Source organism: Citrus sinensis, chromosome 3 (assembly GCF_022201045.2).
Source record: "Citrus sinensis cultivar Valencia sweet orange chromosome 3, DVS_A1.0, whole genome shotgun sequence".
In the NCBI taxonomy this organism is placed as follows: domain Eukaryota; kingdom Viridiplantae; phylum Streptophyta; class Magnoliopsida; order Sapindales; family Rutaceae; genus Citrus; species Citrus sinensis.
In genome coordinates, this window is record NC_068558.1 from 41,245,492 (window position 1) to 41,261,933 (window position 16,442).

The following is a 16,442-nucleotide window of genomic DNA, read 5'->3' on the forward strand; positions in this document are numbered from 1 at the left end:
CCCAAAATGTAATTGTCACCTCTCCCTCTTTCAGAATGAAACTTTTGAGTAGTTCAGGCGAATAAAGAGGGTGATCAAAGCCGCCGCCGCTGCGGTTTGGGGCAAAAGAAAAAATTCACGTCCACATTTACTAAATTTCCAATTTTCTCCCCTACCTTTTTGTTTTTTTGTTTTTGTTTTTGTTTTAAATAAAAAGGGGAGCCTCCCCCACTCTCCCTAACCGCGACAGTCGTGCCCTAAGCTGAGAAAACCCGCGCAAATCGGTTACGTTGCTTTCCCAAGATACCACTTCAAAGCCAGTCACAACTCACCACGTGTCACCATCAATAAATCCTGCGTATTAAAATCCCAAAATCCCAACTGGTTCAAGCAGGAGCTTTACAAATTATAACCTCATCCGATTTCTTCTTCTGTCTTCTTCACTACCGCACCACTGTTTCTTAAACCCTAAACTCACACTCTTATAGCCCAACCCACCATCACCCACAAATCTTCAACTCTGTTTTTTTCCCTTTTTTTTTTTTTTCAATTTCCGGGGTTTAGTCGATTTAAAGAAGTTATTTTTGTTAAATAGAAAATAATGGTGTGGTGCAGTAGTTGTGCAAGACATGTTACTGGACACCGCCCTTATGATTCTCAATTGTATGTTTTTTTTTTTTACCCTGTTGTGGGTCTAATTCCGTTATTAATTATTTTTGTGATTCATTGATTTGTATTTTGGTTTATGTGGGTGAATTTTAAGATGCTGTGACCGGTGCGGGAAGGTGTTGGAAGATCACAATTTCTCGACCGAAGCCACATTTGTTAAGAATGCGGCCGGCCAGGTGTCTTATTTGTAATATATATTTTTGTTTTTAGTACTTGATGAAAGTATTTATGTTAATCTTTTTGTGGGTTGTTGAAGTGATTAGTTATCTGTTCATTGGTTGATATCTTATTTGTAGAGCCAATTGTCAGGAAATTTCGTGAGGACAATTCAAAGTGAATATGGAGCTTCACGAGAACGGCTAATGGAAAAAGGTCTTCTTGTTCAGTAGTATGCTTGATTTATGGTGTCTATCCTGAGTGTCATTATTTGTTTTTGGGGAGTTGATTTCTTTTGATATTGCAGCTTTTGATGATATGAGACAAATGAAGAATGCTTTAAATATTGGTGAAAGTGATGAGATCGTTCACGTAGCTAAACGCTTTTATGGAGTATGTTCCGCTGCTGCTAATAACATTGTTATTAGTAGTGCATTTTTTCAATCAATTTCACTAATTTTTTAATCTGCCTCTTGAAGATTGCTGTTGCTCGCAATTTTACTAAGGGGCGCAGAACAGAGCAAGTACAGGCTTCTTGTCTTTACCTTGCTTGCCGGTATGATATTCTTTCCTCCATTATATTTGCACTATGGTTTTTAGACATGGGCATGGTTGTCTCTACTGTCGACACTAATATAATAGTCGGTAGCCAAAACACGAGGATGCAACAGAAAGGGCATCAATTTGCACACACAAGATGGGAACTTTTGAGATTGGAAGGAGATGATCGTGAATTTTTAGAGAAAGTCTGCCGGAAAGAATTAAGAAGATGAAAAAATAATTTCAATTAGCATTCATTCATCTGAATAATAGAAGTTATGAAACCTTTGATATATATTCTTTGAACATACTTAATTTGATCCTTTGATCAGATTAGCTCTAGCCATATCTAAATCTATAGTTAATATACCCATACCAGAATCCACAGTAGATGATATTTAATGGAAAAAAAAAGTTTTTACTTTAATTTGAAGGTAATTGGATAGGATAAATGAAAAATGGATGCAAAATGGGTATAGGCACATTTTCTATCTTTGATTTGAAATGTGAAATCTTCTTTCTCTTTTCTGCAGGCAAAAGAGCAAGCCATTTCTTCTTATTGATTTTTCAAATTACTTGAATATAAATGTGTAAGGAAGCTTTTCTCATTTTCCTGTTTTTATTAATTTTGCTCATCAATATAATGATGTTTTTACTATTGATATACCTTTTAGTGTGTGCATCTATGAACTCGTTATGTCTTTCGTCTAAATTTGCAGTTACGAGCTCGGTGCTGTATATTTGCAGCTTTGCCAAGTGCTATACATTGCAGATGAATCCAATGTACTAAAACAAGTTGATCCTTCGATCTTTTTGCATAAATTTACAGACCGTAAGTTTCTTTAATATATTGGACGATGATTCACTTTGTTCTTCTTTTAAGTTTTAGTTGGAACTAGTGGCTTATGAAATTTCTATCTCAGTTGGTGATTAGTCTTTAAAAGTTTTCTTAAAGGTTTTCATTTAATCTTGTTTATTTAGAACAATTACCTCTTATTCCACATTGAGTATTTGTTTGCTACATCTATGAGGTCATTGTCTGAAGAAAGGCCTGAACTAAATATTAGTGCTTGCTCTTGAAGATTTTCCTCCAAGTGGCATATACATATTTGATAATTGTATTTGTAATTGCATCGTATTAACTTTTTTTTTTTTGAGAATTCTTGTTTAAGCTGGTCTTGAGGATAGAGATGAAGTATTGCTCACTTATCATAGGATTTTAGACATTGCTTGCAACTTATCGAACCAGATGATGATATATATTTTTTTTAACCTCAATGGGTAGGAACTATATTCTTGTTTCTTACATAACTCAAATTATGGAGTATTTAGTTGGATAAAAGAATCTGTTGCAATGGTAGTTTGAGCCTTTATTTTTATGAAATGGGTGAACACAAAAGGCTATCTGCCTTATCCTGTACTTAATTGTAGATAAGCATTTCCGGGGTCTGAACCCAGTTTTTTTATCCTATGAGGGCCTTGTTTTGTTCTACTACTGTCAATCTTTGGTTTTAAATTTTCATCTCTAGTTCATTGTTTTTTGCAAGTTAAATTGTTTTAGCAATAGATTTGTTTTGATTGACTAGTTTGGGATTGGAATCTTTTATTTGATAATATCTACATGTTTGTAGATGATTAGGATTGATTAAATCTAGGCTCTCATTTTAACATCTCCTGTCTTCTTCCATGTTTTTAATAATCTACTTGAGACATTGACTATAATTTATTTGGATTTAGTATTATTAATCAACATTGATTTCATGTTTACAAAAAAAAAAATTGTATATGCACTATAAGTCTTTGATCTTAGTTTAGATTGGCTGAGTATCCAATATGACATATACACATACGCGTTTAATTAGAGAGACATGTCACCAATATGCTTTGCAGGTTTATTACCGGGTGGGAATAAAAAGGTTTGCGATACTGCTCGAGACATTCTAGCTAGCATGAAACGGGATTGGATAACGGTTTAATACTGCCTTCCCATATTTTACTTTGATTTAGTTTGGGCACTAGGCTTAATTGGTGATCTTAAAAGTTGAAATACGTATGACATTGATTTACAGACAGGGAGAAAGCCTAGTGGACTATGTGGTGCTGCACTGTACGTATCTGCACTGACACATGGCCTCAAGTTTTCCAAGTCGGACATTGTAAGTAAAGGTCACAGTCTGATTTTACTTTTTGATTTGATGATGGCATATAAGGTTAACTGCTACATTTCTTTTTGTTTTATTTTTTTTTCCTAGTGAAATATTTTGCATTCAGAATGGATGGAATATCATTTGCTTTATACTGCCAAGATTATAATGCTGAATGTTTTTCTACAAGTTCTGTCATGGATGCTATGTTTTTCTTATCGGAATGTTTCTTTCCTGATTTTATGTCTTCCTACATTTTAATCCTGCTAGAATTTTCTCTTTCATACTCTCTCCTTTTTACTTGTTTATTGTGCAGGTACTCTAACGTTTGACATTTAATCTTTTAACCCTATCTACTTGATGCATGTTATAAATATTCATCAGGTCAAGATTGTGCATATATGTGAAGCAACATTGATGAAGCGGTTGATTGAATTTGAGAATACGGATTCTGGAAGCTTAACAGTATGTTTGTTGCAATATGCTTTACATAAAGCTTAACTATCTTGAACATGAAAATATAAATGCAATGTTTCAGGGTATTGATGTTTGAATAAGGTTATAAATCTAGGATTAATATATGTTCTTCTGAACTTATGATGCAATTTTTAGCAAGTTAAGGTTTTTATTAAGATTTTTATTTTATGACATCTGATGAATTGCATGTAATATAGTTATCATCAGTTAAAGAGTGAGTCGATTTGAGTGGGAATGCTAATTTAGGAGTTATGGTCAAGTTTTGTACTTAGAATATAGCTGTAAGTTTAGCAGTTGCCGCAGATTAGGGGTATATTCAGAATTTAGTCAAGTTTGATTTGAGTTATTTGGTCTTCAACTCATTTTTAGTTGAAACCTGAATCTATTGAATGTACCTAGAGGTCAAAAGATTAAATCCCTTTTCGGTTACGTACGTGACATATTACATCACACAGGTTTCCTAACTACTGGGTTGTATGTCCTGCTTTAGTCCCCAGTTCAACTGAGGATGTCTGGGTTTTAAAAGAAAAGAAAACAAAGAAAGAAAAATTGTTGGCAGTTGAAAGTAACTTGCTTTGATTATCTCTCTGGTTATTTAACCGAGCTTACTTACAGCTTTCCCTTGCTTAGTCTATGTAATATGTATATTAAGCTTATCAAAAATAAACTTGGTTTACCTCTTGCAGATTTAGGCATACTCTAGAAAGCCTTGCTTGTTTCATGCTTGTATACATAGATTCCCTATCTCTAATTCCCAGACTTATTTTACCAAGATTCTTCATGAATCGTGCGACCTTTTAGATCAAAGTTTAACTCTGATCCCTATCAAAGTACTGTTACTCTAAGATCTCTGAAGAGCTATGTCACATATGGTAAAACTGCTAGGATGTTGACTGTATTCTTGTAATGTTTTGTACTTTGGGTTGTGTAATTTTTAGACTTTAACTCATGGACATGTGTTTTCTGCTTGGTCAGAATTAACTTCTAGTTAAGATCCGTCGCTCATATAGTTAACCTAGAAAATCAATTGTGATGCACTAAATCACTTGGGAATTATAGAAGACATCTTAACTTTTAATTCCTTTTCCTCTTTGACTTAAAGTGATATTAGGCTATTTTAACAGAGCTTAATTGATGAATATAAGACTGATGTTAATGTGTTCTTTGTTATTCGATTTTGTAGTTCCTATTTTTCTCAATTTATTCTTTGATTTATTGATACATAGGTTTTGATAATTGTGTGATCATAATATTTCTTAAAAATTTCCACATTTATTTTCCATGTTGCTAGATTGAAGATTTCATGGCTAGGAAGAAGGAGCTTCATGAAGGTGTCGCAGCCAACCTCCCAAATAATGGGCCAAAAGTATCTGGCATGAATGAGGTTCTTTGCAAACACAAGGATACTGGCAAACCTTTTGCCTGTGGACTCTGTAGAAGTTGTTATGAAGAAGTAAGCTCACATCCCTTCTCCTAACTTTTCTCTTCTCATCTTATGACCATCAGTTTGATACAAATTTATAACATTGAGTATCATGATCCATGTTTTTACTGGTTGCTGCAGTTCATGACAATTTCTGAAGGACTCGAGGGAGGAGCAGATCCCCCAGCTTTCCAGGTTGCCGAGAGAGAGAGAATGGTCAAAGCATCTGCTGAGGAAAATTCAAGTGTAAGTATTATTACAGCACCTTGCTAGAGGCTAAACAACAATGAGCAATTACGTGTACCCCCTACTGCATTTTTTCTGTTTTGGTTTTTCTAGCCCACTCTCTCTTGATATGCATTTCAACCATTTTGAATTCTTTATTGTTCATGTTTTTAGTGTTCGGTGCATTCTTTTGTTATTTGGTTTATACTGATTCATCTCCACGATTTCTAATGGCTTGTCAGCAAAATAAATTCTCTTTTTCATTTTGGTTTGTTTTTGGTAGTTTGAGAGAGAATCAGACAGCCCATTTATGAGCAGAGTTGATAAAGTACAGTCCCCTGAGCCTGAAAGTATTGGCAAGTTAATCCTATCTATTTTTGTGAAGCATTATTGCTTATCTGGTTTCATTTTTGCAATGTTAATTGTGAGAACTCTTCTTCCAAAAATGTAATGTTTCAGGGGTTCCAGAAAATGGTACTACACAGACAGCCAGTAATGAGGGTGAGGGTGACCATACTAAAACACCTGGAGTTGATGCTACCACTGAGGCTTCAGATGGATCGGACAACTTTTCTGATATTGATGATTTTGAGGTGCACAATTAAGTTCTATTCTCATTTCATGTAATTTCTTTGGCTTCTCATTGATATTTGGATAATTATTCAATTCCTACCATGTTACACAGGTTGATGGCTATCTTCATAATGAGGAGGAGAAGCATTATAAAAAGATAATTTGGGAAGAAATGAACCGAGAGTATCTTGAGGTGACATGAATCTTATTTTGTTAAAACCCAAGGTTCTGCTAAGCTTATTTTACACTCACTCATCTGCCACCCTTAAGATTCATGATGTGGCACATAAATCAAGTGATTTTCTTCATAATGTAAGAGGCCATTCTTTAAACTTATGGGTTTAAAATTTTAGAGCCTTCATTGTTTCTTATTGGTTGTAAGACACAAACCTCTTCCTTACTTTAGTGATTAATAGTGTGTTACTATTGAGGTAAATTTAGCTGGTAATTCATTGCACTATAAACTTTTGCAGGAACAAGCTGCTAAGGAAGCAGCTGCAGCAGCTGCTAAAGCTGCTTTAGAGGCCAGTTACAAGAACTGCCCAGAGGGCTTGCAAGCTGCACAGGAGCTTGCCGCTGCTGCAGCTGCGGCTGTTGCAAAATCAAGAAAGGTGATCTTCTTGACATCGTGAAGACAGATACATGATTCTGTTGTGCTAGACTATATTCCATCCATTCCTTATCTCTTCTATCATTTAAATAATTAAACAAGAAGTACTATTTAGTCAGAGGCCGTCTTAAAACTCTGTATTTTGACCTCTTTCTCATGACCACTCGATTTCAGGAAAAGCAACAGAAACGAGCTGCAGAAGCGAAAAATTCTGGTCCTGCTCAAACTGCTCTAGAAGCTACTCGCAGGATGCTAACTAAAAAGGTACCACATCAGACTGAAACTCTTTATGTTTCCTGGAACAATTTCAATAGCTGGACTTTCTCTTTATCTGCTGTGTGATAAACAAAATTAGGCTTCAGCTTTTCCTGAGCTGATTTGTTTGTCTCCCCTATGCGGCCTATAGATTTATAATAATCTTGATAACCATTGTTAAAGTGAAGTGGCATGTGGTATGTGGATGTGCTTGAGAGTTCATTATATAGTCAACTTGGTTGTATCAACCATGTTGCTTGAGTTCCTTATTAATGGTATCAATGTGATTTTTTTGCAGAGACTCAGCTCAAAAATCAACTATGATGTACTGGAGAAACTTTTTGATGATTCTGTATGTCTTTATTCTATCTCCATTTGTCTCTATGACCTGGATTTTTCTTGTTTTACCCCGTCTTGAATCGCCTCATTCAGATTGGTAATAGACCTACATTTTTGCTTTTTATCCATTTGCTGCATCATCATTGATTCCAAACCTTCTAGTTAAAGGTTATGCAGTTGTCTATAACTGACGTCCAATGGTATTGATTTATTGGGTTGGTATGACAAGAACCTAGAAAAGAATTATTAAAAAAAAAATTCTTGGACTAGAGAGAGTTAGGAAAGGCTAAAGAATGTTTACTAGGCACCACAATCTAGAATCTTAAAACTGAATGACAACGATAAATTTTCAGCAAATGGATTTAGATAACAGGTAGATAATTTATACTTTGTGTTAGGATACTGTATTGCCAGAAAATTAGATGCTACTTGTGGTCTCACTTGTGCACCTGCATCACATTGTCATAATTTTTTCTGTGGAATATAAAATTGTTTTGGTAATAACTGTTTCTTTAATACCATAGGTTCTTGGGAAATAATTTTTCCCTGGTTAAGAATCTCTTAATTCATGTTTGTGATGAAGATGCTTAAAGTTCTGTATTATTATTGGTCTTTGAAGAATTGACAATAGCCAAGACTGCTACAAAATCCTATGCATAATATAGCTTTTTATGCATGTAGTAGCATTCTCAGATGAGAAAATCAAATTTGCAATCTTAATATCCTTCAACCTGTATTGATGTGGTGAAGCTTCTTCTCTCTTTTTTCTTTAAAAATATCTTTTTGCGGAAATTGACTCTCAAAAGATTACAATTGAATCATAAGTTAGTGTTCGTACACAATGCCCCCTTCCTCTTTCTGTACCAGACTCTCTGCAATTGAGTGCTCAGTGCCAATTGCTGTTGACATCAACAATTAGAAATTGAAAAATTGGAGATTGGCACTTGCATTTGTTCATCTGTAATATTTTGGTTTGTAACAAAATTTCAGAATTTATGAAAGCATGTGCTTCTGGCAATTGAGTTAAGGTCTAACCTCTGAATTTGAATATTATTTTGTCTAAATTCCCTTGCAGGTGACTTCAGAGAATCCCAAGAAAAAACGAACTGACTCGCATTCTGATTATGATGACAAGTTTCCCAATAATGGGAAAAAAGAGCATGAATCAGAGGACTTAGGGCCAGAAGGTGATTTTGATGCCAATGGAGATGTTGGAGAAGCATACGAAAATGAACTGGATTATGGAAACGTAGACGAAGCTTACGATTTCGATGATGGTTATGATTACGATGGGTTCTGAATAACTTGGAAAAGCAGTTTGTTCTGTCGATGTTTCCTGGATCTATCTTGGATAAGTAAAACGAAGAAAGAACAGTCTTTGAAAATTGTCGGAGCTGATAGCCATCGACCAGTGCTCTGTCCACGGTGTCTCCCTTCACAATCATCGTGATTCTTTATGCAGCTTCATATTGCTGCTCCACTGTGTATGCTGTAACATGTTCTGATGTGCGAGTTTTGTTTTAATATCATTCTTTTTATTACTTGACACACTTAGAAATGAACCTAAGATGTACTTGATCCGATCTTAACCAATAGCTGTTGTATTTAATCTGATACTTGAGTATTGTGCAGAGGTCAAGACGTCAAGTTTTGTGACATTTAGAACCCCAGTTGTTATCAATATATGTAGATTGACTATTTTTTACACAGTGTGCAATTCTATTCATCAAAGATCTGCTTAAAAATGAACTGGCAGTTTAATTCAGTAGCTTATCATTTCACTATTGTTTCTTCGTGTTGTCAAAAGAGCTAAAAATCTCTTAATAACCAAGTCGATTTAAATTTTTATACATACATTGATAAGCATACATACAACCCTCCCACCCCCCAAAATAAAAAATAAAAAATTGTAGTACTCCTTGGAGGTGGAGCTTCATCTAAGATTTCCATATCTTGTAATTAATTGTTTGGCTCCATTTCAGGTTTGTTAATTGGGTTGGTTTTACAGATGGTGCTCAAATAAAGTGATGACTAAGAGAATAAAACTGACACGAGAAGAAAAGAAAGAAAGCAAAGCTTAATAGGATTTGGCCTTTGCGCAGACGAGAACAATCAGCTGACAAAGCATCCACAATAGGAGTTGCATTTATCAATTCACCACCACTAAGGCACTAAGGCTTAAAGCTGCTGCCGCAACAACACACATGTCATAACATGCACATCATGCAGAGGCAGACCAATTGATAAAAGCAGTTTAGTGACAAGTGTTTGACGTGAGCACTCACTATTTCTATGAGAAGGATTTTCCATTATGAATGAAAATATATTTTCAACAGCTTATAAGAATAATTAGGGCGCGCCCACCGTTACTTATATGGACACAGATAAAATTTTAATAAGCCCTTTTAATCTTTCATGAAATATTTGTTGGTTCAAAATGATAAGATTTTTCTTTTTTTTTTTTAACAAAGCACCCATTAGTCAGGTGATAAACTAAGGTGTTGTTTGTTTTTTAGGTGAAATCTGAATTTAATTATTTTTTTTCAGACATTTGTTTATTTTAAGTTGTTTGTTTTTTTTTAATTTATCACTTATTGTTAGATAATTTTATCTGAATAGAAAAAATAAAAAAAGTCCACTTTTTATCTTAAGTTTGAAATCTAAATGAAAATTTTCAATTTCAAATCTCAAAAATACCCTTAACAATTTATGTATTTCCAATATTATATATAAACCTAATATTTTTTGTATTATTCTTGAAGTTATTTTTTTAATTGCTTTAAATTTTTATTCATATGATACATTAACTAAACTAAAATATTGAACAAATCAAATTATGTCCGTTGTGATGAATCAAAAATAAAATAACAATGCTGACTTTATGATAAAATTTGATGTTTCATTACATCTTTTATTAAAAATTTAAATTAAGATCAACAATGATAGTATTTTTTTAATGCTACCAAACTAATTAACCTGTGAAAATTATAAATTGTGAAGAACAAATATGTGCATCACTTAAAATGATATTTATTTCAAACTATTAGTTTTTAAGTTTTCCTCTTCAGATGTTGAAAAAAAAAAACAAACATGTTATTCAGACATTTTCATTCAGACTTATTCAGATTTCAACTAAATTCAGACCTATTCAGATTTTAGATAAAAAAACAAATGCAACCCAAATCTTTTATCACATAAGTGGTTTGAGTGGTATGTGTGTATTAATATGTGATATTTTTTTTCAATCATTTGAAGTACATTCAACTTGTTCTAAATTTAGATATTCAAACCTCATCATTTCATGAAGTTATGATAAATTCATGCTTAAAATATATGAAGAAAAAATAAAAACTGATAAGGTCTTTCAGGATGCTTTAAGTGGTTTATCCTTTATCCTCATCTTTTCAGGTGATCCTTCTTATTTATGATTATATATTGCTTAACTGAAATTATTCAATAATTCTAATTTATCCTTGGATGATACGAAAATTCACGTGTGAGTGACGACTTGATCCGGTTTTTTTTTTTTGGGGGGGTCCCACAAGGAAATAATGAATCAACTGAACTATTCTACGACACAAATGATTTTAGAAATTAGCTTTTATAATTATTGTTGAATAATTATGGGTTGGGATACCAAGCTTCATCCCAAATGCCATGGCACTTGACATATCACTCCCTCCTTGGTGCTGTAAAATTATTTCATTAATGATTCTCATTATGTGTTATCAAACATATAGTGACATTTCATTATTTTCTTAAAAGATCTTACTTTTTTAATAATTTATGAGATTTCACTAATTGAATTTATTAATATTCAAAACTTCTTTATATATATATATAATTTATGCATTTTATATGATAATCATGCCTTATATAATGGATCTTTCTAATAAATCAAAGTAATAATGGATGATATTCTAAGATTTTATCTCAAATTATGTCTTAATTTTCAAGTCAATTAAATGTATTATCCCACAATCCAGTTGATAAATACCACATTATTTGAGACATTGTTTCTTTTTCAAACTTTTAATAATTAATGATTCTTTTCCAGAGTACAGACATTACAATACACAGACACATGTTAATGACAATGTACCTAACAACCTTATAGCGGATTTAATTTTCAGCCCTCTCGCAAACTTCGTCATCATCTGTATATGAAGGAAGGTGACACTCGAAGAAAGCATCCAACAAGCTTTACTATTGTTTCATTGCAAAGTCTAATTTAAATCCGCAAGTCAGCACCAATTAGAACAATTAATAATAAAAAATTTATATATATATATAAAGAGAGGAAAGGGAGAGAGAGAGAAAATCTCACAGTACCCCACAGGATCGAAACCTCACTATTAAGAGAATCCAATAGAGAAATCCTGCACTGAGGCTGACGGAACCAAACGAGGGTTACAGGTAAGAATCGTACAACCAAGAAAGATTTCTATTTACTAGTGCACAATTTAATTATCATTTAAGAAGGACAAGTTTCAGAGGGATTCTGTGAATGTGGCCATGCATCTTGTGTAAAGGAAATAAAATGTTGCAACACGTGTGTCCTTTTAAAAGTAAATGGGCAGGGGCCAAAAATGAAAAAAATTGAATGATGCAATGCAACTTGTGGACAGTTGACTGTCTCACATCTAATCTTCGAAGATAACATGATCCTGCCACCAATCGTCACTCAAAACATGAGCAACACCAATTGAGAGTTCCCTCAATGTATGCAACTCTATATTAATTATCAAATTGAAGCTTCACATCATAAAATGACAATGATTTTTCCAGCTAATAAATTTTGATCGATGCCTTGTTGTTATAGGTATCTGATGTCACAATGCACTTATTTAGAAGAATCAAGCACCGTATATATTAGGAAAATTAACTTAATAGCTCTAATATCTCGACAAAAAAAAAAAAATTAGCTAAAATAGATGTATGACGGTCCATATCAGATAACATGCTATTTGTTACTTGTACATTATGTTAATTAATATCTTGTAATCAAGCTTACAGTGACTCTGAACGAATTAAATCAAGGAAAACAACCTATGTAGAAAGCTAAGCATGCATTATTTGAACCATTAATTACGATTGTTAGCTCTATATCATACAGAGACAACACATTTCTAGCCTTGAACCCATAAAACTGTTGAATAAATTAATTAATTAAGCGGCATCATCTATATATATTGGTCACGGAAGCTTTGTAACTGCTTGACCGACGTTTTTATATAATAAAAGTTGAAATTTAACACCTTTCTTTTGGGAGGAACCGTCATAAATTCCTGGTGCTCTTTGATTTCTTCATGATATAGACTAGCTAATTATATCGAAACCCACTTTGTTTTGGTGGGTTAATTTCCCATTATACAATCGTCCTTTCAGATTTCAATATAAATGGAATTTACCCCATTTTTATATGTGGTATTAAGAGTTTCATCACCTGCCCACGTCAATAGTTGCACCCAAAACTGTCTTTCCACATGCCTGCACATCTAATTAACTTGCAAAATAAGTGCTTTACAGACATAATTATTATCACTCTTTCTGCACATGCATTAATGGTTGCATTTGCAATAGTTTATTGACCTCGTGGATCATGCTGCAAGAGTAAAATATATGTTTCATATTTTATATTGGCTAGTGACTTTAGTTCTATTGTATTTATAGAACTTTATATATTAAAGAATGAAAGTTGTTTGTCCTGCATGAATTTCTACATTAGTAGCTATAGGGTTGTGACTATTTAGTTTAGATTAATAATTGCTAGGCATTTCATCTTTTTTAAGTATAGGACAAAAAAATTACCATATGGGTGTCAATAATATAATAACAAGGATGTTTTAAGGTATTTTTAAATACAGATACTAAACGGATAATAACCTCATAATATAAGGATTAAACGAGTTTTTACCTTTCTTTTTTTTTTAATAATTTGATGTGTAATGTGTTATGCATTAAACGATAATTGTACATAAAATGAAATTTTATTATAAATTTTAATTTATATGCTTCGTGAATATTACTTAAACTACATAAAATTAAGCAGATTAATGGCGCCACGCTGGGACAAGGTGATTCACTGTAATCGGATAATGGAAACAATGTTAATTTGGTTTTTTGGCAGCTAGCAAGACAACTTTTTGGGTGGTGAATGCTTAAGAAACAAAAACGTCAGATTACGTAATGCATGTCATTCTAGAGAATGTAATAATTGAACTTTGAAGAAGAGGAAGTGGGAGAAGGAGAAGATGAAGATCGAAACAAGCCACAAGTCAAATTAATAAAACTCAATCAATGCTAATTGGACATGGGGGGTTTTGCCGTTCCGCACTTCCACTATCTCACCTTTAATACGTGTCCCAGTTCTCCATCCTAAATTGCTCCTTTTCTCGCCCGTGATATTTAATCTTTGTGGGTACCTTCGAACACAATCATTTCATTTTTTCAAGTGGTGAGCTTTTCACATCATATTATCATCTCTCAGTTGTGTTAGTCTTGGCGTTTATCATTCTCCATCTTGCTACTTAATAATAATAATTAACTAGTAGGTGATAGTTTTATTATTATTTTCAAATGGAAACCTATTAAAAATCATAATTCAAAAAAAAATGACAATACTTATTGTTGGCCTAATGAAAGGTCACGGAGGAATGAAATTAGACGGTTTAATGTCTATTTTCGAAGTATTAATTAATTTTCAGATGATAAAATTTATTTCAAAATTCCATAGTTAATTCAATAATGAGTGAATATATTATGATTGTGTTATTTGCTAGCCATTAACAATCTCAATAATATTTATGTCCAATTAAATTAACTGATCAGTGAATATATGTGGCGCAGTGGTGCTTAATTTAATTAAATTTAATGTGAATTTGCTCCATTGTTCGACTCTTATCTAGAAGTCATACGGGATATATATGCCTCTCAATTATGGAGCAACTTTATCACTGGGGCCGATAGCCACCCATTGGAATGAGAGTTAACCTAAGAGACAAATGTTATTGTCACATGAATGCATAATATGACAAATTAGAATGTCACGCATCCGCCCACCGCCCAAACTCAAATCTGTGTCACCTTTTCTGAACCCATTACATCAATTATTTAGCCTCTTTAGATTCCCATGTATGTCATTTCTAATTCCTATCATTGATTTGTTAATTAATCTTCTTTAATATCATTATCACGTACAATATCAAGTTAATAGAGAAGAAGGATTGTACTTTGCCTTAATTATGTTTGTGGTTACATGCTGCAATGGAATCTTGGACGTCGGATACAATGAAAACACGACTCTCAAAGGTCGGGCCAACAAAACATGTAAAATTATGCGTGAAAATAATTAATACAAGTGAGGATTCTCGTGTCCCATGCAATTAAATTACCTTTTCTTTTTTAATCCAAAAAGTCACCATTTCAATTACCTAAAGAATCGATATACATGATACAACTAGCACTTGCTTTCGTTTTAAGACATGTCTTGACCCCGAACACTATTTTCACACTTATTTTTTAGATTTCACAACCAAAAATCAAACGCTTTCTGAAAAAGTCAAACTACTAAAAATGAAAAAAAAAAAAAAAACACGCTGAAGTATTTTTCAAAATTGAAAAAGAACAGAAACGACGATCTCACAAGTATCGGAGAAAGCTGCAATTTCTATTTTTCAATTACAATTTTGGCAGCCCACCTTCTTATATCACATGATGTGCTTCCAAGTCGATCGGTTCCTATCAATCTTCAAATTATTGACCTTCTATTATTCGGTTTCCGAATAGATCATTATTAAGTGAACGTAAAAATTTTCTCCATTCATGTATCATTTTGTTTGTCTTGGCTAATATTATAATTGAAATTCTTGACGATTGATGTTAAAATATGACAACTGATTTGACTCTCATATAGATTTAAATAAGGTACTTCTTGTGAAATTCACCATTTTACTTATATTTTAACGTGATGATCTCATAAGGAGAAAATCTTTAGTGCTCTTAAAGCGTTATTGCTTATTATGTACATATGTAAATTATCATAATTGATTGAACATATAAATTGCAAGTAATAAATGAAAAGAGAATAACACTCCATAAACACGCAAGACTTTTCTACATGGACTCCATTAATTTGCTTAGTCATGAGAATCTTTTTATCTTGTGATTTAAATGGAGACTTCAAAATTTCCTCTGCGTGTTGTAGGAGTAATTTTGCACTCTATTCTTCATCTAAGTAGAGTAAGGATGGTAATTTTTCCTAATGAGATGGGATACTGCGGGATCTCATTTCATTTGGGATGAGATTTAAATATATTTTTTGTTCTATAAAAAAATATAAGGGTATGAGTGAAATATTTTTTTATCTCACTTGCATTTATGGGACAAGACTGAAATTAGTAAATCTCGTCTCATCCTGTCTCATTGCCAATTATGAATGAAATTTTTTTCAATTGAGATGTGATCCTGTAGGATTCCATCTTTTTTTGGAATGAGATTGAAACATATTTTTATCCCAAAAAAATATAGAGACGTGAGTAAAATATTTTTTATCTCACTTACATATACATAACAAAACTAAAATTGATAAATCCCATCAATCTCGTCTCATTCCCAACCCTACTTCAGACTCCATAAAAATGACATAATATGCCCTGCAAATGGACCCATAAGTCAAAACCCCTAAAAGAGTGAGTCCCAAGATTGAGCCTCTACGTGACACACGCTAAATCCCGTGAATGCCTTAGCTAGCAGTAGCTACTCATTTTATTTTGATAATAACCTTTGCTTTTATTTTCTTTTTCTTTTTATTATTATTTTTAACCCTTCCGGTACGTAAATTCTAGCTTTCATGTAATTAGTTCATTATCATTTATTTTTTTGTCTTAAGCAACAATGATAGATCTTTGCACAAATTATGTTGATGATACAAAATTGACATAATAATTAATGGATGGGATCAGAATTTGTTAGGCAAGTGGGTACTGACCAACCCATTTAAAATAGAAAGTAATATTGGAGGTTGACTTTGAGATTGTGGCTGAAAGAAAAG

The 16,442-nt window shown here is 33.0% G+C and overlaps 1 protein-coding gene across 3 annotated transcripts; it reads left to right on the forward strand.

The window, feature by feature from the left end:
• On the forward strand, window positions 1–9,099 carry LOC102618916 (uncharacterized). Of its 3 annotated transcripts, none has more exons than XM_006479132.4 (19): window positions 1–642; window positions 743–824; window positions 945–1,020; window positions 1,112–1,197; window positions 1,284–1,360; window positions 1,878–1,934; window positions 2,064–2,176; window positions 3,235–3,314; window positions 3,414–3,500; window positions 3,873–3,953; window positions 5,257–5,418; window positions 5,530–5,634; window positions 5,897–5,963; window positions 6,073–6,206; window positions 6,299–6,379; window positions 6,660–6,797; window positions 6,971–7,060; window positions 7,350–7,403; window positions 8,466–9,099. In XM_006479132.4, exons 1-19 carry the CDS (start codon window positions 581–583, stop codon window positions 8,688–8,690), a joined length of 1,857 nt encoding a protein of 618 aa, XP_006479195.2. In that variant the 5' UTR covers window positions 1–580; the 3' UTR covers window positions 8,691–9,099. The 3 variants fall into 3 exon arrangements, with proteins under 3 accessions (XP_006479195.2, XP_006479194.2, XP_015386169.2); XM_006479131.4 differs by having other exon boundaries at window positions 2–642; window positions 5,897–5,969; XM_015530683.3 differs by having other exon boundaries at window positions 576–642; window positions 958–1,020; window positions 5,897–5,969.
• Window positions 9,100–16,442: the final 7,343 nt, after the last annotated feature.